Source organism: Natator depressus, chromosome 14 (genome assembly GCF_965152275.1).
Source record: "Natator depressus isolate rNatDep1 chromosome 14, rNatDep2.hap1, whole genome shotgun sequence".
Taxonomy (NCBI): domain Eukaryota; kingdom Metazoa; phylum Chordata; order Testudines; family Cheloniidae; genus Natator; species Natator depressus.
In genome coordinates this window covers 26,350,504-26,373,562 of record NC_134247.1, presented here as the reverse complement: position 1 = coordinate 26,373,562, position 23,059 = coordinate 26,350,504, and the positions used below count along the sequence as shown (strand labels likewise).

At 45.6% G+C, this 23,059-nt stretch overlaps 1 protein-coding gene across 9 annotated transcripts in view; it reads right to left on the bottom strand.

The window, feature by feature from the left end:
- The window catches only part of GAS7 (growth arrest specific 7), a 200,827-nt gene that overhangs the window by 20,119 nt on the left and 157,649 nt on the right, over positions 1 to 23,059 (bottom strand). For 6 of the 9 annotated variants that reach the window (XM_074970637.1, XM_074970639.1, XM_074970640.1 and 3 more), the window contains 6 exons: positions 20,244 to 20,390; positions 19,568 to 19,683; positions 16,916 to 16,990; positions 9,425 to 9,503; positions 8,042 to 8,170; positions 3,509 to 3,632 (listed from right to left, as the gene is read on the bottom strand). In XM_074970637.1, the coding sequence (XP_074826738.1) occupies positions 3,509 to 3,632; positions 8,042 to 8,170; positions 9,425 to 9,503; positions 16,916 to 16,990; positions 19,568 to 19,683; positions 20,244 to 20,390 (670 nt within the window). The remainder of the gene's footprint in view (positions 1 to 3,508; positions 3,633 to 8,041; positions 8,171 to 9,424; positions 9,504 to 16,915; positions 16,991 to 19,567; positions 19,684 to 20,243; positions 20,391 to 23,059) is intronic. The other 3 variants (XM_074970644.1, XM_074970646.1, XM_074970645.1) reach the window with 1 other exon arrangement.

The window sequence follows — 23,059 nt, the reverse complement described above, 5'->3', positions numbered from 1 at the left end:
GCCTTGGGAAGTGGCTGCCACACTGCAGCACAGCTGGCTGCCAGCGGGGCTCCTGGCCCTGCAGCATAGATCCCAGGAAGAGACAGCACAGAGTAGGGATCTCAGGCTTCTGTGGGGCAACTCCAGATCATGTGCACATGTCCCTTGCTGCCTGTTCTCCCGATCTGCCAGATCCAGCAGGAGCAGGGGGCTTCGGAGTCTGGTGGTGGGTGCCAGGGAACAGGGGAAGAGCCCCGAGCCTGGTGGGTGCATGTGTGTATGCAGGCAATAGCGTGTGAGTGTGTGGCTGCATTCAGAGTTTGGGTGGGGGTTCAGAGCTGAGGTGTGGTTGGGTGGGGGGTTCTCAGCATGGGGGAGATAGGTGTGCCAGGCATCCCCTAAAAGTCCAGTCGGTACCGGGGGCCAGGGGCTAAGGCAGGCTCCCTGCCTGCCCTGGCTCTGCATGGCTACCGGAAATGGCTGCCAGATCCTGGCGGCCCCTAGGCATATGGGCCACCAGGGAGGCTCCGCATGCTGCCCCTGCCCCAAGTGCCAGCTCTGCAGCTCCCATTGGCTGGGAACCACAACCAATAGGAGCTGTACGGGTGGCGCCGCAGGGACCCCGCAACCCGAACCTCCTCCCGCACCCCAACTCCCTGCTGCAGCCCGGAGTCCCCTCCTGCACCAAAATTCCCTCCCAGAGCCTGCACCCCCCCACCCCAACTCCCTGTCCCAGCCCTGAGCCCCCTCCTGTACCCCAAACCCCTCATCCCTGGCACCACCCTATCAGCCACCACCCTCGTCACTTCACACACACCCTTCAGCCCCCCCAGACTCACCTCTGCTTCCCTTAGGGTTCTTCACCCACCCCAAGCCTAGGAGGGCTGCAGTGGGATCCCCTCTCCCACTTCCCAGGCTGAGAGTGGCAGCCCTGGCCCCCACGGGACTGGGGCTGACATCAGGAGCACCAGCCAACCAGGGCTGGCTGACAGTTGGAGGCTCTCCTTGCAGCATGGCAGGGCTGCTACAGTCAGCCCGCCCTGCGAAGAGGCCAGCCCTGGGTGGCTGTGGCTCCCATTGTCATCCCCCAGGCTGACTGCCAGCGGGAGCCCTCGGCCACCCAGGGTGAACTGACAGCAGCTGAAAAAAAAATCCTCGAGTTCTCTCATGAGAGCAGGAGTCGGGCTTAATTTTACTTAGAAATCGTGTCCCTTGGACTTAATTCGGGAGAGTTTGCATATCTGCACTTGTAAATGAGGGGGAGGGTGGACTGGCGGGCGGGGGATGTAGGCAGGGAACAGGGAAGGTCTAGATTTTTAGGGGAGTGGGTAGGACTAGGCTGGGATGAGGATAGAGCAACGAGAGGTCACAGAGGGATGAATACAGCTTGCCTCCACCCTGTCCTTTTCTGTACAGTTCCCCCGTTTGTCACTCTGACAAGTTGAAAGGGTGTGAGGAGGGGCCCGATTCTCACACACCTCCCTAGCTAAACAGTTCCCAGTTACACACCACAGCAGTCCCCCAGTGTTTCACTCAGAACATATGGCCAATCTGCAGAGAGTGGAGCATGTAGTACCTGCATCACTGCCAGCTATTTTGAGCACAAAAGTCAGCGATTTATGGAAGTTTTAGAAGATGCAGCCACATCCCTTGCAAGGCTGTCTGTGGACAGCTTCTGCTGCTGCCTCTGTGCTCCTTATCAACTCCACCAGGAGCCAGAGGAGCTGCTTGATTTACAGACAGGCAAAAATAAACTATTATATTAAAAAAAAACATTGTTTTGATGATGTTCTCACATCATGTGTTGTCTCAAGTGGACAATCCCAAGGCTCTCTCCTGCCACCTAGTGGACAGAATCAACCAACATATTCATAGTTTTGTAAAGGCCAGTAATTGTGAAAGCTATGAAGAATAAGGCCCACATACTCAAAGGTACTTAGGTGCCTAAGCCTCAGATTTAGGTGCCTAAGTCGTAGTGTTAGGCACCACTAAGTCCACAAAACCCCTGCTTGGCTGCCACTGAACCTTGCAGGTGTTAAATTCACTTGGCACCTAACTTTTCGCTGTAACAGTTCCCTAGCTGCCTACATTTCTGCACTGGGGTATGTCCACTTCTGCCTGTCTCCTGCCTAAGTTCTACTGCAATCCATGAACCGGGTGAAGATACCTGCCGGAAGGTACCGGTGGGGCCTGATCTGGTACGTATGATTGGGTCCCATTCAAAATCTGCCTGGAGGAGGTTGTTTGGTCACTATCAGCCTTGTGACCCTGGGTGTCTTGTGCCTGTGCAACTTAGGTCCAGAGCTCTGACCTCAACAGCCTGCCAGCAACCCACAAGCCTCACGCACATCAACCTGCAGATGGGTCATCAGTAAGGTTGGGAGCAAAGCACACAGGTATTAGAGCTTCTCAGAGACAGGGTAGTAGGGAATGTTGGAAAAACCACATTTGGCAACCGTTGGCAAAACAATATATTTTCCCAACACCCTGTTCTTGGAAATGGCTAGACCAGTTTTGTTGGAACTTTCCAAAAAACTTCAGCATAAGGCAGACACCACGCACAGGGAATTTTACCCAGAACAGTTAAAGTTTGTTGAAGTTATAAGGGTCTTATAGTAGAAAGTATTGGCCAACTTTAACTAGGGGTTTTGCTGCCAGCTCCATCGCTGACTAACTGGAAGGAGTGGGATAGAAATCATAGGCCAAATTGTCTTTCAATAGATTTGTAAGTCCAATCTAAGACATGTTGGGCCTTCTTCTTTCTACCCACACCACTCTCACTGAGGTCCCCAGTGACCTCTTTCTGGCCACACCTAAGGGTCTTTACTCCATTTTCTCTCACCTCTGCTGCTTTTCACTCTGTCAGCCATCCTCTCCTTGCCGAGATCTTTTCCTCCCAGCTTTTCAAAATAACATCCTCTCCTGGTTTCCCTCCTGCCTCCCTGATAGTTTCTTCCATTTCCCTTCCTGTGGGTCCTCCTCCGCCCTGTCAGTGGGGTATCCCAACGCTGTGCCCTTTGCTCCCTGCTTGTCTCACTTGACTCCCTGTCACTTATCAGCTCACTGGGTTCAGGTATCAGTTCTATGCTGCTGACTCACAAATCTCTCTTTCCACCATTGACGTTTCTCCTTCCATTAAATTTCCTAGTTTGGCCTGTCTCGCCGATATTGCCTCTTGGATGTCTTGTCATCCGTTAAGCTTAACACAGCCAAAATCAAGCTCCTTCTCTTCCTTCCCAAACCTTCACCAGTTCCCCCCTTCTCTATCACTGTTGACAACATCCCCATCCTCCACACCACTCAGACCCACAATCTGGTGGTTACTTTTCCCTCCTCCCTTTTCCTTCCTCCATACTGCAAATGCTGCTGCTGCTTCCTCAACTCCTCACCAGGAACATCTTTTTCTTCCCATCCCGACAGCCTCATCTCTCATTCTGGCCCCCTTTGCACCCTATCTACTGCAACATACTCCTCTCTGGCTTCCCTAATTCAGTTTACCAGATATGAATCTCAAGCCTCACCCACTCACCAGCCTGAGTGGATTTCCGCCTCGCTTTCTTGATCTCCTCTTCTGTCTTGTTGCTGAGCTTTATCTCCAACTGCTGGGTTTTCATTTCCAGATCCTTCTGCCTCTCTGTCAGGGCTTTCCGGGCCTTGAATAAACAAAGCACACCAGACATGCCTTATAGAAGAACTTCCAGCTGCCTCATGATGTCTATAGAGTCCATCTCCTCCCAAATGAAATAATCCCAGTACAGCAAGTAGGTACTCTGTAGTGATGTGCATGCTGGGGACATTTTATGTCACCCAAAGTGTCCTTTAAAGTGTCTCATCAGCTTCAGCCAGCCTGTCTCAGCAGTGATTAGGTTTGAGTACAGACAACTCTCTTTTGCAAACCAAGAAGCCAAGTGAAAAGCTGAGGGAATTGTCCCTCCTGACTTAGATTGAAAACACGCTATGGCAATGACAATGCAACCTGCACAGGTGATCATGCACCAAGCGGCACAGAGCCCTTCTTAGGTCTGCTCTTGATGGCTCTGTGGTCTGCTTAACAAGCCACAGACACTGGGGACCTGGCCAGGCAATTTCATGAGAAGAAATGACAACTTACAAGAACCCGGGTGTTACCCTGTAGTTAATGACCCATTAGCGCTGGGTGAAATTTCCTGGATGAATCATTTACTTGCCAAAAATGTAGTTTTAAATCAGCTGCAGCTACTAGTGAGTACAACAATTGGGTTTCCCATATTGCAGGTGAGTGCCCTCAGCACTGGACTCTTGAGTCCTCGGGGGGTGGGTCTCTCAATTTCCTCTTGAAGCTGTTCCATTCTACATAACTAATCAAATATGTATTGCAGCAGGGACTGGAATCCACGTAGCCCCCAGATCACCAGGCTTACAGAGCCACTCGTCTGCTCTTTCTCTGGCTCAATAAATATTTAATATTTATACAAAGTGCTACAGCTTCAGCAGGAGAGCCCACCCCCACAGCCTCAGAATATCTGACAGCTCAGTGGATGGGGCCTTTGGCTGTAATACTAGAAACCCAAGTTCAAGTCCCCTGTGGCTGATGTAGAGCAGGACTATGACCTTAAGCCTTGCAGTTTAAAAGCAAGAGCCCTAATCACCAGGCTATAGGATCTGGAGTGGGGGGTATCTCTTCCTTTAGAGGCTTTGTGAATGGCATTTCAAATTTCATTTGCTTTTAATAGAAAAAGTGGTTTAAAATGCCTGACATCTAAGCGATACATTAATATGACCCAAAATGTTTGTTTCACTGAGAAAACCAAAGAATTTTCATTTTGGGTTGATCTGAAATATACTGGGATTGGGTTTTTGGTTTGACCAACAAACGGATGAATTGATTATTGCTCAGCTTTAGTCCGAAGTAGTGAGGCCTCATGTTATAAGGGTTAGCAATATTAAACACCAGATTCATTTGACAGTCCTAATTGCTGCCCCCTTACCCAGGGGTCTTATGTTAGGGACACAAAGGCTTCTCCACTTTGTTCCTGTTACCTTCTGGGGGTGGCTGGTTGGGATCCCCATCTCCAGCAGCTGCTAAGGGGGGGACACTGCCACCCCCAATTTGACAGCTGTGCACTAGTGTCATCAGAGGAAGGACTGCTGCCCTCCCCACATAGTGTAGACACACTGGCAAACTGAAATCAGGTGGCCAGGGTGCAAGGGGTTTCTCTGTGATGAAGGGAAACTCTGCAGAGAAACTGGCGATCTGGGTCAGGTCTGGGGCTTGAAGGGAGATGGGGCACTGCAGGAGGGAGGAAGAAGCCATGGGTCTATTCTTTCTGTCTTGGGGCACAAGAACAGGTGAAATTAAAAGGTGGAAAATTCAAAACTGATAAAAGAAAATACTTTTTCACAAAATGTGTCATCAGCCTGTGGAACTCACTGCCACTGAATGTCACCGAGGCCCAGAACTTACCAAGATTCAAAGGGGGATTGGACATTTTTTGTAATACAAAAATATCCAGAGTTATCATAGTAAATACTAAAAAGAGAGAATGTTGAAAGGAATACAAACCCTCCTGCTACCAGGCGCTGCGTATGAGGGGCTAAGAGGAGACTTTCAAGGGGAGTCATTCCCCCACATCTGCTACTGCAGGGTTCTGGCACTTTCCTAGGCAGTGGCAGCTGCTGGCCACTATCAGAGACAGGATTCTGGACTAGATGGTCCTCAGGTCTCATGCAGCCTGGCAATGCCTACATTCCCATGACATGTAAGTATAAGGCTTGGGGTGTGTGTCACAGCTTCTTGCCCATGCCCTCGCCTCTTGCAATGGGTGAGAGTAATTACAGGAAGGGAGGTCCAGTGGCTAGGGTACTGCACGGAGATGCAGGGAATCTGCTTTCAATTCCTGGCTCAGCCACAGGCTTCCTGAGTGACCTTAGGCAAGTTCCTCAATCTATTCTTTGCTTCAGTTCCCTTCTGTAAAAGCAGGGATAGCATTTTCCTGCACCACAGCAGTGTTGTGAGGATAAAATTCATGAATGATTGTGAGGCATTGACACTACAATGATGAAAGCAGTGCAGATAGTCCAAAAATATGAATCATCTCCAGTCACCAACGGAGCAAGCCAGACACTCAGCCCTTGTAATACTGTCCATTGGGAATAAAAAAACTGTTGGAGAACTGGGCTCCTTCAATGTGCCCAATGAATTCATATACAAAAAGGCTTTCACAGGGCAATTCAGAATTAGTTTAATCTACAGAGTGCTTTATATCAGCCTGTTTCTGTGTAGCAGAGGTAAAATATAAAGATAGACAGCCAGGGAAGAAAAAGTATACCTTGAACAGCAAGCAAAAAAGAGCTCAGTTCACCTACTCTAGAAAAGGGCTCTTCAGAGTCTAAGCATTTAAGACCAGGGTGGTTAAAAATCATGATTAAAAACTGATTTTTAAATCCAAATCCTTATTTTGAATATGTTGGTCAGATTTTTTTTTATTTGCATGGTGCTTGTTCTCTACTGTGTTCTTATTTTATAGGCTTCAATTATGAATGTGGATGTCTTGAACTTTTCTTTAGTTTTCTGATTGTTATAGAATTTCAGTGATTTTTTCTGTTTTCTTTTTCTTTTTTTAAACATTTTAATCTGAAATTGCAGTAACAAAATTTTACATTAGTTTTTCCAAAGCCTTAATCTGATTTAAATTAACATTTTAAAAAAAAAATCAAGTGCTTTAAATAATGATTTAAATCAATCACCTTGATTTAAATGGTTCCATCATGTTAACAGACCTAATTTGAGAGTATACCAGTAATTACTGCCACTGTACATGCAGGTGAGGAAACTGTACGCACACATTATCATGTTAGCCACCTGTGAATACATGTACCCTATCTGTATGCACAGTTGCTGAGGTTACCTAAACACACAAGGTAGACGTGTTTTGCACAAGCTGTTGCCTGTTTAGTTAAAAATCAGGCCAACACTCCCTTGCCCCCGGTAACATATTGAAGATTTTGACCTAATTTGGAGGCTGCTTTTTGTGTATGTGTTGAGTTACACACAGACATCCCAGCCCTGGAATAATGGCTCTCTACATCGACTTCACAGGCAATTACTGGTGCGTTAATTTTGCAGCTTTGAAAGATTTTGAGGGAGGAATATTTGGTATTGGGCTTAGCTGGCCAGGCCATAAGAGGGCATTGAAGCTGATGGAAATGGAGCCTGGCAGAGGGCTACCTCCTTTGTCTGTGTCATGCTGAGCAGATGCCACCCAGGGGTTCTGCATTTGTTTTCTAATCCATTGATTTAATTATCCCTCTGGATAAATGGTTGGATAATGTTTGCTTCAGACACAAGTCTAAAGAACTTAGCACAGCTGGGGAAAGTGCTTTCCATGTAAGCCGTGCAGACTGACAGTTTTCCATGTGCTGTGTCCCTGGCCGTCTGGGAAGGCCATGTGATGTGCACTCCAGCATATAGTTTGGTTCCTGAGAATGCTCTGCGGGGACATAACAACCAACACCTGGATCATTCAGCAGTATTGTGTTTTGGCTTCATACAGGACACAAACAGTGCTGGCACCTGGTTTTTCCTGCCCTTTCTCCAGTCAGAGAGTCAGTCAGGAGAAGGGGTGGAATGCAGAACAGGGGATGGGGCATGACCTCAGCTGTCTGCTGAAGGTGTGTGTACAACTGGCAGAGGCTTTGCTGGTGACCTTAGGTAACCCATGTTAGACTGACATCCCTGCCAGGCCCTGTCTGGCTAATGTGACTGCAGAGCATGCATCAGGATGGATATTTTCACCTAATGCCATAGCAATATATTAACTTAGAGAGTGAGAAGGGTTGGGTTAGAGACATAATTCAATGTAACACAAATATCTCCAGACATGACACTGCTTCCCTGGTTTCCTATGAATCACCAGAACAGAACAAGACTTTAGGAGTTTAGCACAGCAGACCACACTCCGCCTCTGGCAGAGTCCTCTCCTGTGTAATTAGAAGCTGAAGAGAAGCATTCCATGAGTTTTTTCTTGTGTCCCAGAGGAGATTATCCCACCAAAGCTCACTCAGCTTCATTCTTTGCTCTTACCTTTTCTACTGCTGTGTAGCGACTAGCCAGCTGCTTCCGTAAATCTGCAATGTGATGGTCATATTTCTTCATGTCTTTCTTAAAGTTCTCTCTGAAGTTGAGCAGTGGTTTCTCCACCTCACTCTGGAGCTGGGAATGACAATAGAAAGGGGCATTGGGAAGTGATAACAGCCAAGCACTGATCGGGAGCATAACATGGCTGGATGCAGTTAGCTGTTTCTCCTGGAAGGCTTGTTCACAATGGACGAGAATGCAGTGCTCATACTTAGCCAGAGATGCAATTTTAGCCGCATGATAGCAGAACGGGCTAGGGATCTTTCCTTTCCCAAAGAAAGCCTGGAGCAAAGCTGCCTCCACCCCAGCCCGTCAGTTAAGGGAGCGTAGGAGGAATTTCTCAAAGGTCACAAGATTCTTAGGCTCTTGCTATCCTCTCTCATCAGAAAGCCTGAAACCTTTAATCTCCTATAGAGATACTTGTAACAGCCACCGTCACAGTGCCTCGTACACAGGTAACGAATTTCCCCAGCCCATGCCCTGGGGGGACAGTGCTGTTATCCCCATTTTCTGATGGGAACTGAGGCCCAGAAAGAGTGAGTGACTTACACCAAGTGACCCAGGGAGCCAGTGGCAGGACCAGGAATTAAACTCAAACCTCCTGTGCCTTACCACAAGACTGTCCCGGTCCCCACCCAAGCTCGAAGGTGGCAGGAAGCTGCCTCTCCCAGGCACAGCGCAGGCATCACACTCACACCCTGAGCTCTCCACTGAGCTGGGGACCACACAGGCTGTCAGTGCATCCCGCACTGCAGGTGGCCTTGGACGACAGTGAGTGGGAGGGAGGGAGGGAGTGGGACTATGGCTCTGCCTCCTTCCCTTTGCATTGGGAAATCGCATACTGTCAACATACTTGGACAGAGGTGGCTGTGTGCTCCACTTAGCAAATGGCCTGCAGTGTTTTCCAGCCCTCTCACCAGGTGTGCAAGAGGCAGGAGGTGTCTTCCCCCCCCCCCCAATAACCCTGCACATGAGCTGGCCACATACTGGCCTGTGAGTTTGAATCCTGCTGCTACCACCAAGGCTATCGATCCCCTTTGCCTTTTGGTGTCAGCGTCCCTCTCTGTAGGACAGGGTGATAATAATAATATTCCCCCATCTGACTCTTATGTTCTGTTCTCAGCTTTGGCAACAGAGTGGGGTCTAACGGGTTAGAACAGTGTTTGCAGAGAGCATAGGCAAACACACAGATTTCCTTAGTGCGCTCAGATTTTGCCATTTGGACTACCTGTGTATGTTCATATTTTCCTTATTAATATTCCACAAAGGCTAGACCACTACCAAACTCCTGGAGAATGCTCTGTGTGAACAGAGGAGCTTGAAGATTACCTTAGAAGAAAATTTGAGATGAACCTCTGCCTCATCCGCCAGACTTTTCTTCAGCTGGGCCCAGGCCTCTCCTAGGGTGCTGAAAAACACAATGCATCACTGGTCAGTGCCCTGATCTGAGTCTTGTACCCATGCATAGCCCCCACCGGAATTCATGAGACAACCTTTTGTTTGTGCAGTGTATATTGTTATCAGACCTTCATTGTATCATACTCAACATACTGATGTATGCACCATCCAGCTACTACAGCTTAATCAATCAGACTGTTGTCCCCTCAGCATTAAGACAGTAGTACCACTTCACACCTCTCACATCTCAGACACAAAGACCTGGACAGCCCCCTTATAGAATTCCCTCACATTAGCTAATGGAAAAAGTATAGTCATTAAAACCTTCTACCACCCACAATGTTTAGAATCCCTGAGCCTGCAGACCTCTGAAACCCTGTGTACAAAAGTGGTTTAGCTACATGTCTGCTTCATAGCCCTCAGTTCTGTCTTAAAGACACCTGCTGCTGAAAACATTGTCACATCTCCAGGCAAATCAATGAAGTGCACAGTGTCCCACTTTCCACAGTGAAAATGATGGAAATGAAAGAGGCTATGGAAAGGGACCTCCAACTACAGGCAGTCAAGAGAGCAACAGTAGCAGAGTGCCCAGAAGGCAAAAAGCCAAGTAATGGTAGGAGCAGATTAATATTTTCAAATTAACGATGAACTGAGTGTGCAAGATGGAATCATATTTTGAGGCCAGAGAGCTGTTGTCGCTGCCTCATTACATAGGATACTGTGCAAGAAATTCATGCCTCACACCCGGGCATTGACAGCTCTCTGAGATGGACTCAAGAGTGTGTTTACCAGCCAGGAATGAATACACAACTCTGCTCCTTGAAAGAAGGGTGTCATAACCACCAGCCGAAAGAGACTGTTACCACATGAACTGCCCGCCCCACCATGGGAAAGATGAGAGTGAACTTACATATTCAATGAAAAGCAGTACTTGATTATAAGGGATACTACTTAAACTTTTGGGACGTCAGTGCCCTGCCTGATACAAGAAGCAAGTGAGTGACTGGCACTTCGGCATTCTGGATGCTGCATTCACTAACAGACCCCAATTTGCCTCAGAAGATTTCAGGGAATTTGCAGGCAAATGGGAGTTTGATAACCACACCTCCTCCCCAGCATAACCACAGAGAACTGGTAATGTGGAATCAGCTGTGCAAATAGCTAAGACTTTTACCCAAGGTTGTTTCTTCTGGTTAGCATTCCTCATTAGCATTTTTGGCACACAGGAATACCCCATCACAGGGGTGTCAAACAGTACATCACAGGCACTGATGGGACAAAGGACCGAAACCTTGCTACCAATGAGGGGAGACATGCTGAAGCCAGACGGATGGAGATATGGCTCAGAAGAGATGGCCAACAATAAGAGAAAGCAGGCATTAGAGTATGACAGGTCAGCCAAGGACCTACCGTGAGGAATCAGCCATTAGACAGACACTAGAAGGACTGGACTAAAGGCCTTGTGAGGGATGCAATGGCACCCAAGTTATATGAGATGTCTGTGCAAGAGGGACAAGTGGCAGAAGGAACAGGAGGCACTTATGAGCCAGCAGACAACACCCAGAGAGCCTGCAGAGATACTGAGATCATCACAGAATGGAGAGTCAGAAAACCACCCGCCAAGGAGACTCCACACAGAAACAGTTTGCTAGACTTGGTGAGTGGACCCAGGAAACAGAAATAGATCACTCCTGGAGTGGTCACCTGTTGAGGAGATCAAACTAGATCAAAGATTGTGTAACCAGCTGGGTCTGGACGATACCCAAACTCAGTTATGGGTTAGCAACCTCCAGCCAAAGGGACACAGAGTGGGAGTCAATTGTTGGTTTGTAATGTTTATATAAAATGTTTGTAAAATAAAAAAGATGTATCATGAACTGGACTCAGAGGGCCATTGTTCCCTGCGGGGGCTGTTATTAAGGGGACATCAGAGAAACAGGCAATATGGAGGACTTAGGCGGGAAGCCACCTGGACGGAGCAGTGCACAGGGTTAAATAAAGTTTTCCTTGTTCAGCTTAACCTGAATCCAGCGTCTCTCATTGTGAATAAACACTTGTATTTTTCTAACTTTTCTGTTTGTTTTTCTCTTTGCTTTTGTAAAAAATGAACTCTTGGCCATGGCTAGTGGGCTCAAGAGGACAGCTGTGTTATTCACTATATCTTGGTGTAGTGAGTTAGCAGTGACCCCTCCCCCTCTGGGTCAGTGGAAGGCCACTCAGCCTCATTACATAGCGGGCGTTGCTCACAGTTGGGGAATTAGCCGAATCACCCTCGGCCTGTAGCTCTGGTCGACAGTTTGGGCAGGGTGATAGGCAGTTAGGGTCTCTAGCCCGCAATCAGGGCAGCGAAGGGTCTGTGGCTCGGACCTGTACTCTGGGCCGAGCAGCAAACAGTAAGCCGAGCCCTTAGGGTGGGGAGATCCAGAGTCTGGTTCTTGGGCCTACACTCAGGACTGGTGGCAAACAAATAGTTCAGAGCCCAGACCCTTAGTCAGGGTGGGGCAACAAGTCCTCCGGGCTCAGGCTGGGGTAGAGCACCCAACCGCAGGCTAGGGGTCTTGGGAAGGAGTTAAAGCACCCCAAACACAGACTAGGGGAGCTCGGGCAGGAGCAGCGCCTAGTGTCCTCACTCGGCGGACTGTAGGTGGATGCAGGCCCTCTGGCTTACAGGAGGGGGAGTACTGCCACCCCAGGGTGGGGTGCCAGTGGGGACACCCATCTCCACTGCATCCCAGCCCAGCGCCCTAACAGTGGCAGAGTGGGTCCGCCACTGGATCAGCGGGGATCTGCCTGCAACACACTGACCTTGTCGCAGGCCAGCTCTTAACCAGACAGTTGTCTAGTTCCCCTGGGCTACTTCCTATCTCCCCCAGTAGTGAACCTGGGTCCATAAGAGTTCCTCTGGATCATCGGGTAGAAGGCCAGTGGCAGTCCCGGCAACGTCGACCAGTCCTCAGCACCACAGGGCCCGCAGCAGTCTCCCAGCTCGGGAGCAGGCAGGAAGTGTCTGGCCCCTTCAGCAGCTGCAGCCCAACTGAGCTCCCAGACCTGCCTTTTATACTTCCTGTCCTGCCCCCTGACTGCCGGTGGGAGGGGTGAGCAGGGCCTGACTCCACCCACCACCAGGGCTCTGTGAGTGGTCCCTCCCCCTCTGGGTCAGTGGGAGGCCACTTCGCCTCACTACACTTGGTCTCCTGCTTGCTAGAATTGCAACCAGTTTTCTACCATATTTCATCTATGGATTTCTTAAAGTTCTTTCATATGACTGGTTCTGTCTCTGGGAGGTTTAGGAGTGCCACAGGATTAATGAGCTATGCTGGATCCCTCTGCAGACTTGTGAGGGTTTGAAAACTTTATTTATTACTCCTAATATCCAGTATGCCCCACGCTGTGCTGGGAAGCTCCACCAGAATCTGGAAGCCAATCATGGATCTGAGGAACTTGCTGAATCATTCATACTCTTATCAAACCTCGGCCAGACCTCAGCAGTCCACAATGTATGGACCAAGCATACTTCTGATAGTATTAACTCCCCTGGAGTAATTTCCCCAACAATCAGGGCTTGCTACATGATGCATTAGTCTGTAATGAGGGGTGCAAATTCTAGAGTGCACTAGTGTGTCGTGCACTAACTGGCCTGTGTGGACCCTGCTGGTGCACACTAAAAGCTCCCTGTTTGAAATGGGACATTTTAACATGCATTAGGGAACTTTTTGTCTGTGCCAGCAGGGTCGACACAGGTCAGTTAGTGGGAGATATGCTAGTGCGCACTAGAATTTACACCCCTCTAGTGCACTTTGTAGATGATCCCTCATTATTTCTAGGCCTCACATTTCTCAGACATCATGGGAACAAAAAACAAGTAGTGACAAGACGTTGCCAAATGGGACAAATATCTAATTTTTCAACTTTCTGTATCTTGGAATAGAATAGGCCAATTCACCCAGGGTTTGGAAAAAACTATGCCCTGTCTCCCAGCTGACATGTGGCAAGCTGCACTCTGAATGGACATTTCCTGAGAATTTTGTTGAGACTGAAGTGCTGAAAGCCCCTTATTAGAAATGCAGTGACAACCTTAACTACAGAGAGGCCAAGAGGTCTCAGTTTCCCTATCTGTAAAATGGGGATAAAGATCCTCACCCTCCTTTGTAAAGTGTTTTAAGATTGACAGATGAACAGTGCTTAAATGTGCTATAGAGAGACACAGCAGTTCCTCTTTACTTAACACTGAATTTGATCCTTTATTTTAAGCAGGAATTCAATCTATGGATTTGTTTTTGTTTCTGTATGAAGATAAGTGTACCCTCCCCAAATTTACAACACCTAATCTGTGAGTGAAGGCTGAATTTCTGGAGGATTTCAAGTAAATCTAGTATTCAGAAGATGAGTAAAAATAAACTAAAAATGTTTCCTTTAAGGAATGCTTCTAGCTGCTCCAAGTCTGCCTGTAAGAAGGATCCAGATTTCTGACCCGCATAGCAATACAAGTTGTACAGAAGTTTGATAGATCATGAATTCTGTCTCAGTACAAAGACATTTCTGCATCCATAACTGAGACATGGACTTCATACTGGAGGTGGCAAGTCCTATCCACCAAAGAACATCCAGTTTGCTGCAGCCGTTTGAACTCTGTGTGCAGCCTAGGTAGATGAACTCATCAATGCTCTCCACAGAATCCAACCCCACCTGCACAGAACCTTAGACTTCTCCCAGAAACACACACCACACATTGAGTCTGCACACAGATGGCAGTGCTGAATAGGAGCAGCTCCTGCTCAGCTTGTAGTCAAGGTGTGGTGTTTATATAGTGAAGGGGATTGCTGTGTGGTGTGTAAAGATGTTTCTTTCACTGGATGTAGAAGGAAGCTCTCTGTGAAGCTGTGGAATCTCTCACTGCCACTAGAAAGGTGCTGGGTGATGTTAAGACGCAGATAAGAGATGTCCCATAACTTGGCTTTCTTTTGTTTGAAGTGTTTGCCTGGGGGGCTGTCACGCTTACCTAACTTTAAAGAAGGGCTGTCAAGTGATTAAAAAAATTAATCACAATTAGTCACACAATTAAAAAAAATAATCGTGATTAATCGCACAATTTATCGCACTGTTAAACAATAATAGAATACCATTTATTTAAACAGTTTTGGATATTTTCTACATTTTCAAATATACTGATTTCACTTACAACACAGAGTACAAAGTGTACAGCGCTCACTTTATATTTATTTTTGATTACAAATATTTGCACTGTAAAAAAAGAAAAGTACTCTAATAGTATTTTTCAATTCACCTAATACAAGTACTGTAGTGGAAACTCTTTATCATGAAAGTTGAACTTACATATATAGAATTATGTACAAAAAAAACTGCATTCAAAAGTAAAACAATGTAAAACTTTAGAGCCTACAAGTCCTACTTCTTGTTCAGCCAATCGCTCAGACAAACCAGTTTGTTTACATTTGCAGGAGATAATGCTGCCCGCTTCTCGTTTACAATATTACCTGAAAGTGAGAACAGGTGTTCTCATGTCGCTGTTGTAGCTGGCATTGCAAGATATTTATGTGCCAGATGTGCTAAAGATTCATATGTCCCTTCATGCTTCAACCACCATTCCAGGGGAATGCGTCCATCTGGATAACGAGTTTTGCTCGATAACCATCCAAAGCAGTGCAAATGAACATGTGTTCATTCTCATCAGCTGAGTCAGATGCCACCAGCAGAAGGTTGATTTTCGTTTTTGTTGGTTCGGGCTCTGTAGTTTCCACATCTGACTTGCTCTTTTAAGACTTCTGAAAGCATGCTCCACACCTCTCAGGTTTTGGAAGGCACTTCAGATTCTTAAACCTTAGATCAAGTGCTGTAACTATCTTTAGAAATCTCACATTGGTACATTCTTTGCTTTTTGTCAAATCTGCTGTGAAAGTGTTCTTAAAATGAACATGTGCTGGGTCATCATCCAAGACTGCTACAACATGAAATATATGGCAGAATGCGGGTAAAACAGAGTAGGAGACACACAATTCTCCCCACCAAGGAGTTAAGTCACAAATTTAATTAACGCAAGTTTTTTAATGAACATCATCAGCATGGAAGCATGTCCTCTGGAATGGTGGCCAAAGCATGAAGGGCCATACGAATGTTTAGCATGTCTGGCACATAAATACTTTGCAATGCCAGCTACAAAAGTGCCATGTGACTGCCTGTTCTCACTTTCAGGTGACATTGTAAATAAGAAGCAGACAGCATCATCACTCGTAAATGTAAACAAACTTGTTTGTCTTAGCGATTGGCTGAACAAGAAGTAGGACTGAGTGGACTTTTAGGCTCTAAAGTTTTACATTGTTTTGTTTTTGAGTGCAGTTATGTAACAAAAAATCTATATTTGTAAGTTGCACTTTCATGATAAAGAGATTGCACTACAGTACTTGTATGAGGTGAATTGAAAAATACTATTTCTTTTGCTTGCCATTTTTACAGTGCAAATATTTGTAATAAAAAATAACAACGTAAAGTGAGAACTGTCTACTTTGTATACTGTGTTATAATTGAAATCAATATATTTGAAAATGTAGAAAAACATCCAAAAAATTTAATAAATTTCAATTGGTATTCTACTTTTTAACAGTGCGATTAATCGCGATTCATTTTTTTAATTGCGATTAATTTTTTTGAGTTAATTGTGTGAGTCAACAGCCCTACTTTAAACCCTTTTAAATGGTTTTTGTTTATTAAATGAATTATATTATAAAGATTTTTAATATAGACCATTAATCGTGAAACCAACTCCTAGCATCCCTATATTCTAGCTCCCAAAAGATTCTCCCAGTCTTCTCTTGAACACGTCTAGTGACGGGGCCTCCACATCAGTGATTTCTGTCAATGGCACAGAAATGTGCTAGTGCAGGAAAACTAAAGCAGTGTACATGAGCCCTCCCCTGCCTTCTTCGGCATATCACTCCTGGGCCTCCTACCTCCTCCCCAGGGCAGACACAGTGCAAAGGAGAGAGGGTCTCTCCTTTTGCTCCACTGGAGGAAAGAACCCAGGATTAGAAGATACTGTTGCATCTCCCTCTCTCCTGACGCTACTGGGCCCCCTGAGGGTCAGTAATCAGCAACTTCATTTAATGCACAGATCCCTCTGTGATTCCAGCAATGCAATGCTGCCATGTGCTGAATCCCAAGTATTGCTGTAGTTTAGAAAAGCTATAATATTAAACACAAATGATTAAAATTTTTAACATTTTGCACAATTGCTCTTAAAAACATACTGATCCTGTCAATCAATGGACTACTGCTCCAGAAGGTTCTACCCCCCGCCCCAATAGAGCCAGGATAATAGGCTGAATTACCCATTGCTCTATGGAGGGCTTCAAGAGAAGAGCATGTGCCTAAGTTAGGGGAAATGCCTTTTGTGCAAAGGCTCCTTACCCTTCTTCTTGAGCAGCCAATGAGTTCTGAGACAGTTTGGACAAGTTCTTGGCATATTCTTCCTCAATCTTTATCCTACAGAAAACAGACAGCAGTGAAAATATATTAAATATGGAAGGAATCACTACACGGCAAAGTAAATCATCAGATTTTCCAGTGGGGCCTTACTCATGAATGTTTCTTTTTATCTCCTATTATAATCAACCTGTGGAACTCACTGATGAAAGATATTGTTGACCCATAAGAATGGCCATACTGGGGCAAACCAATGATTCAGCTAGCCCAGTATCCTATGTTCTGACAGTGGACAGTGCCAGATGCTTCTGAGGCAATTCTGAGTGATCCATCCCCTGTTGTCCAGTCCCATCTTCTCACAGTTGGAGGTCTAGGGACACCTAGAGCATGGGATTGCATCCCTGACCATCCTGGCTCATAGCCATTGATGGAACTATGCTCCATGAACTTATCTAATTCTTTTCTGAACCCAATTATACTTTTGGCATTAAAAACATCCCCTGGCAGAGAGTTCCAAAGGTTGACTGTGTATTGTGTAAAGAAGTACTTTGTTTCAAACCTGTTGCCTCTTAATTTCATAAGGTTCTTGTATTAGGGAAGGGCTAAATAACACTTCTCTATTCATATTCTCCATATCATTCATGATTTTATAGACCTCTAACATACCCCCTCTTAGTCTAAAATGAATAGTCCCAGTCTTTTTAATCTCTCCTCGTATGGAAGTTTTTCCATACCCCTAATAATTTTTGTTGCCTTTCGCCGTACTTTTTCCAATTCTAATATATCTTTTTTGAGGTAGGACAACCAGAACTACGTGCCGTATTCAAGGTGTGGGGTACTATGGATTTACATAGTGGTATTAGAAGAACATAAGAATCGCCATACTGGGTCAGACCAATGGTCCATCTAGCCCAGTAGCCTGTCTTCTGACAGTGGCCAATGCCAGATGCTTCAGAGGAAATGAACAGAGCAGGGCAATTACTGTGTGATCCCATTCCCTGTTGTCCAGTCCCAGTTTCTGTCAGTCAGAGGTTTAGGGACACCCAGAGCATGGGAGCATTATAAAATCTTCTGTTTTATCATCTATCACTTTTCAAATGGTTCCTAACATTCTGTTCGCTTTTTTTGACTGCAGTTGCACATTAAGTGGATGTTTTCAGAGAACTATCCACAATGACTCCAATTCTTTCTTGAGTGGTAACATATTTTTTCCCAGTGTGCATTACTTTGCACTCACCAGCATTTAATTTCATCTGCCATTTTGTGGCCCAGCCACCCAGTTTAATAAGAACACTTTGTATCTCTTCACATTCAGCTTGGACTTAAATTTCTTGAATAATTTTGTATTGTCTGTAAATTTTGCCACCTAGCTGTTCACCCCCTTTTCCAGATCATTTATGAATATGTTCAAAAGCATTCATCCCATTACAGGTCCTTAGTGGACCCTGCTATTTACCTCTCTCCATTGTGAAAACTGACCATTTATTTCTACCTGTTGATCCCTATCTTTTAACCAGTTACTGATCCATGAGAGGACCTTCCCTCTTATCCCATGACTACTTACTTTGCTTAAGAGCCTTTGTTTAAGAACCTTTGTCAAAGGTTTTCTAAAAGTCCAAGTACACTATATCAACTGGAGCACCATTGTCCATGTACTTGTTGAACCCCTCAAAGAATTTGAGTAGATTGGTGAAGCATGATTTCCCTTTGCAATAACCATGTTTATTCTTCACCAACATATCCTGTTTATCTGTGTGTCTGATAGTTCTGTTTCAACCAATTTGCCTGGTACTGAAGTTAGGCTTACTGACCTATAATTGCCAGGATCGCCTCTGACGACCTTTTTAAAAATTGACATTACCATTAACTATCCTCCAGACATATGGTATAGAGGCTGATTTAAGCAATAGTTTATATATCACAGTTAGTAGTTCTGCAACTTCACATTTGAGTTCCTTCACAACTCTTCGATGAATACTATCTGGTACTGATGACTCATTACTGTTTAATTTATCAATTTGTTCCAAAATCCACTTGATTGACACCTCCATCTGGGACAGTGTCTCAGATCTGTCACCTAAAAAGAATGGCCCAGGTGTGGGAATCTCCCCCACATCCTCTGAAGTGAAGACTGCTGCAAAGAATTAATTTAGCTTCTTGCAATGGCCTTGTATTCCTTGAATGCTCCTTTAGCACCTAAATTGTCTTATATTTCAAGCATGGAATTTCTATCCACAGAGATTCTATGGTACAGTTTGATTCATTCAAGATTTTCACTTTATTTGACTCTATGCTTTCTTTCACATATAGTGCCACTCCCCCACCAGTACAACCTATTCTGCCATTCTTATATGTTCTGTACCCTGGTATTACTGCATCCCATTGATTATCCTCATTCCACCAAGTTAAGTGACTCACAAACCTTAAAGAGACATGGGAAGTCTAAAGCTAATAGGTGCACTGAAGGAGAACATTTTTTGGTGAAGATTGGAGAGTTTGGATGGATAGTGATGAAATTAAATATCTGTATGTGTTTCATAAAATATGCACAACTTCCAGAGTTCAGACTATGTGTTCAATTCATGCAAATAAAGTGATTACAAGAAATATTAAACTCAACAGAAAGCTTCCAATTACCTTTCTCGAACAAACTCTGCCATTTCTTTCTGCATTTGTTTCCCCTTGAGTTGCTTTTGGAGCAGAATTTCAAACCCTGATACTGTGTTGTTCCCTTGTGGATCCTTCTTATCAGCCTGGAAGAGAAATGGCAGCTAGGACGTGAACAACACAAGACATGCCAAGGCTCCTAGAATCCTAACTACATCAATGCTGCCAAAAAAGGGCATTCCAGGGGTGGGAACAGCTGCTTTTCTTCACAGGAGCCTCCTCCTGGGATCTAAGCATCTGATCAGAACATTAAAAACACTTTGAAATGCATCTCGGAAGACCATTAAATGACTTCCTCCCCTCTGCTCACCATCTAATCCATCAGTGCCTGATAGAATGTACCCAGTGTGATAGCCCTTTCAGTGTGTAAAAGACCACCTCATTTCATGGGCTAATAATAATGCCATTCATTCAGTCTTTCAATCATTGTTTGTTTCGTTACTTGGACCAGTTCATCCCTAGGATAATTCCATTGACTTTGGAGCCCCCCTCTCTGTTTCATTTTCGCCTTTTCTCTTTCCCTCTTGCCTACACTTTTGAATAATGTCTAACTCCACCCCCTCCCCATCTCTCTGACACATAGGCAAAGGGGATATTTTCAGAATTGCTATGCTTTTTGCCTCACTGTGCTGCATGCTGTACTCACATATATAGTAAAGACTGCAGTAATCAAAAAGCAAGATGAGCAGGACTTGGATGAGAGTTTTCGCCATGACGACAGGCCGGATCCTGGAGAAGCTGTGCAGGAAGAAGTGGCAAGTGACGTGGCTGACGTGTAGGTCGACAGAGAGGGCTGAGGCAAAGATAGAGGCAAGGTTGCTAGTTTGAATGACAGAGAAGGTAGTGGTGCTGTCCATCATGACAGAGAAAAGGGGAAGACAGAAGGACTTGTGTGTGTTGGGGGGAGGGGTGTGGGAAATCAGGAGTTCCATTTTGGCCAGGTCCAGAGCAGAGAAGTAGCTCTGTGAGTCATCAGCATGAAGAGAGGACGTGGGCTGAATGCTAGCCTTGGATGCTGGAGATGTGAGTTCCCATCTGCTCTGCCACAGACTCTGCGCATGACTTTAGGCAAGACCCCTACGGCCATATTCTTAAAGGTGTTCAGGTGTCTAAAGATGTGAAGTGGTACCTTGTGGAATTGTCAAAAGCACCTGGGTGCCTAACTCCTATCGATGTAAACATCTTTGGAGAAAGCTTTAGAAATCTGGCCCTACCTCCCTTAGGCCCCTTTAAAAAGTCCAACCTTAGGGTATGTCTACACTACAGATGCTACAGTGGCACAGCTATGGCACTGCAGCTATGCCACTGTACGCCATAATGTAGACACTTGCTACAGCGACAGAAAGGGTTTTTCCATCTCTGTAGTAAATCCATACCATTGAAAGGCAGTAGCTAGGTCGATGGAAGAATTCTTGTGTTGACCTAGCAATGTCAAAGTTAAACTACGTTTCTCAGGGCGTGAACTTTTCACACACCTGAGGGATGTATCTAGGTTGACCTAAATTTTAGGTGTAAACCAGGCCTTAAGGTCTCTGGGCCTCAGTCTCTCTCTCTATAATGGGGATAACAACACTGCCCTACCTAACAGGAGTATGTGAGAATCAATACATTAAAATTTGTGAGGCACTCAAATACTGTGGTGATGTAGGCCAGATAAATACCATAGATAGGTAAAGATGATCATCAAAGCGGTGTTTGTGGATGAGATCACCAAGAGAAGAGCAAGGAACCACATTTTGTGTCTTATTCATAGGCTCATAAAAGAATGTATTGCCATGTCAGACCCTTTCCATACTTATACTCCCATCGCAGCCAGGCGCATAATACTTGGGAAGAGGTTCCTCTCAAGCAGGGCATGTGTCTAGGGTGCTCTGAATGTGTGTTGCTGAAATTGCCTTGCTGTGATAGCAATGTGCAGTAAAGTGCACAAATGTCAGACACTAACCTATAAGCTACATGACTTGCATCTAGCACTTCCGAGAAACAAACCCGGAAGGTAAGTGAAGAAGTTCTCAGTTATTTAGAGCTTTCAGTGTCTGTCATTTGGACACCAGTGATAGCTTCTCTCACTGACCAGGAGAGGCCTCTCTGTCATTCATCATATTGGGGGTATCTTTCTCTGGCTCCTTGCCATTTGAGCTACACCACTGTCAGCCATTGGCAGCCCTGTTACTAAATCTGCTGGGCAATCTCTTTCTGTGGTTCTGTACCTGGTTCGGAGCATGGGTGTCCTCAGACAATGGCTGCTCTCGGGTGGGCATCACCTCGGGCTCTGTTATGCCATATGCCACTTTGAAGCTCTGAATAATGGTGAATAAGGACACTCTTTGTCGGAGCACGTCAAATAATGGTATGTCCATCCCACAGGAAATGCTGAGATCTTTGAAATTTTGTTTTGCCCCAAGTGGGGACCCAAAGTCGAAGTCTCTGAATTTTTCATTAAATGAAATATTCTGAAACATATCATTTATCATTTCAGCTATTCTGTTCCATCATAAAAGTAAAACGATAAAATCAAATCAAACATTTTGATAATTTCCAACTGAAAATTAGGATGAAATTGATTCGCAACCGGAAAACATTTGGATTTGGTTAAGCCAGCATTTTCTGACAGAAGCTATCTGATCAGCTGTACATCTCCTGCATTCTGGCATTCATATCCTCAGGCTGGCACCATTTCCCGAGATTGTTGGGGATGGGCGAAGACAGAGACAGGGAGGGTATGGCAAGCTAGACATGTTTTCCATTCTTTGGTTCTCGTCCCCAAGTCTTCAGCTGGAGTGACTCTGGCTTTGTTCTCTACATGTCTGCAGTGCATTGAGATTTACATCCAGATGATTCCCAGGTAATGTTCGGAGGTGGGGGGGGGGGCTGCTCAGCATCCCCTGTGCAACAGACATCAGTGTCTTCAGTATTTTCCACACGTTCTTCTTTTCTGGCCTTGGGCTTGACATCAGCAGAGTGTGATCCGCCTCATCTCCCATAGTACAGACGAGGAGATGATGGCCCCAGTTCTGCAACTGGTTTGGCAAAGGTGCAGTCTGCCAGCATGGAAACAGCTGCAGGACCAGTCCCTATCCTGGTGCTCATCATAATTATTAGCAAGTCCTGATACAACATGAAACTACTCAAAATGGCTTATCCCCTTTGGCCAGGCTCATGTATCAGCAAAGTTTCAGTTCACTAGAAGGGTTACAGGAGATTCTGACCCATCTCCCGTCACAAGAATTACTGTGCGTCTACAGAAGCATTCTTTTAGGGGTTTCCTGCTGTTTCTTTACCATTAAGGTAGCTTTTTTCTCTGCCTGCAGTGTGTGTCTTGCTCCCTCCTTTCTGGGGCTCCTTGCTGTTGCTGCCATGCATCCAGTTTTCTGATTGACTGAGACTCCTCTGACTCCTCTCACCAGAGTTTGGACTTTTCTCTGCCCACCCTACCTGCCCATCCAGCTGGAGCTTTCCCTG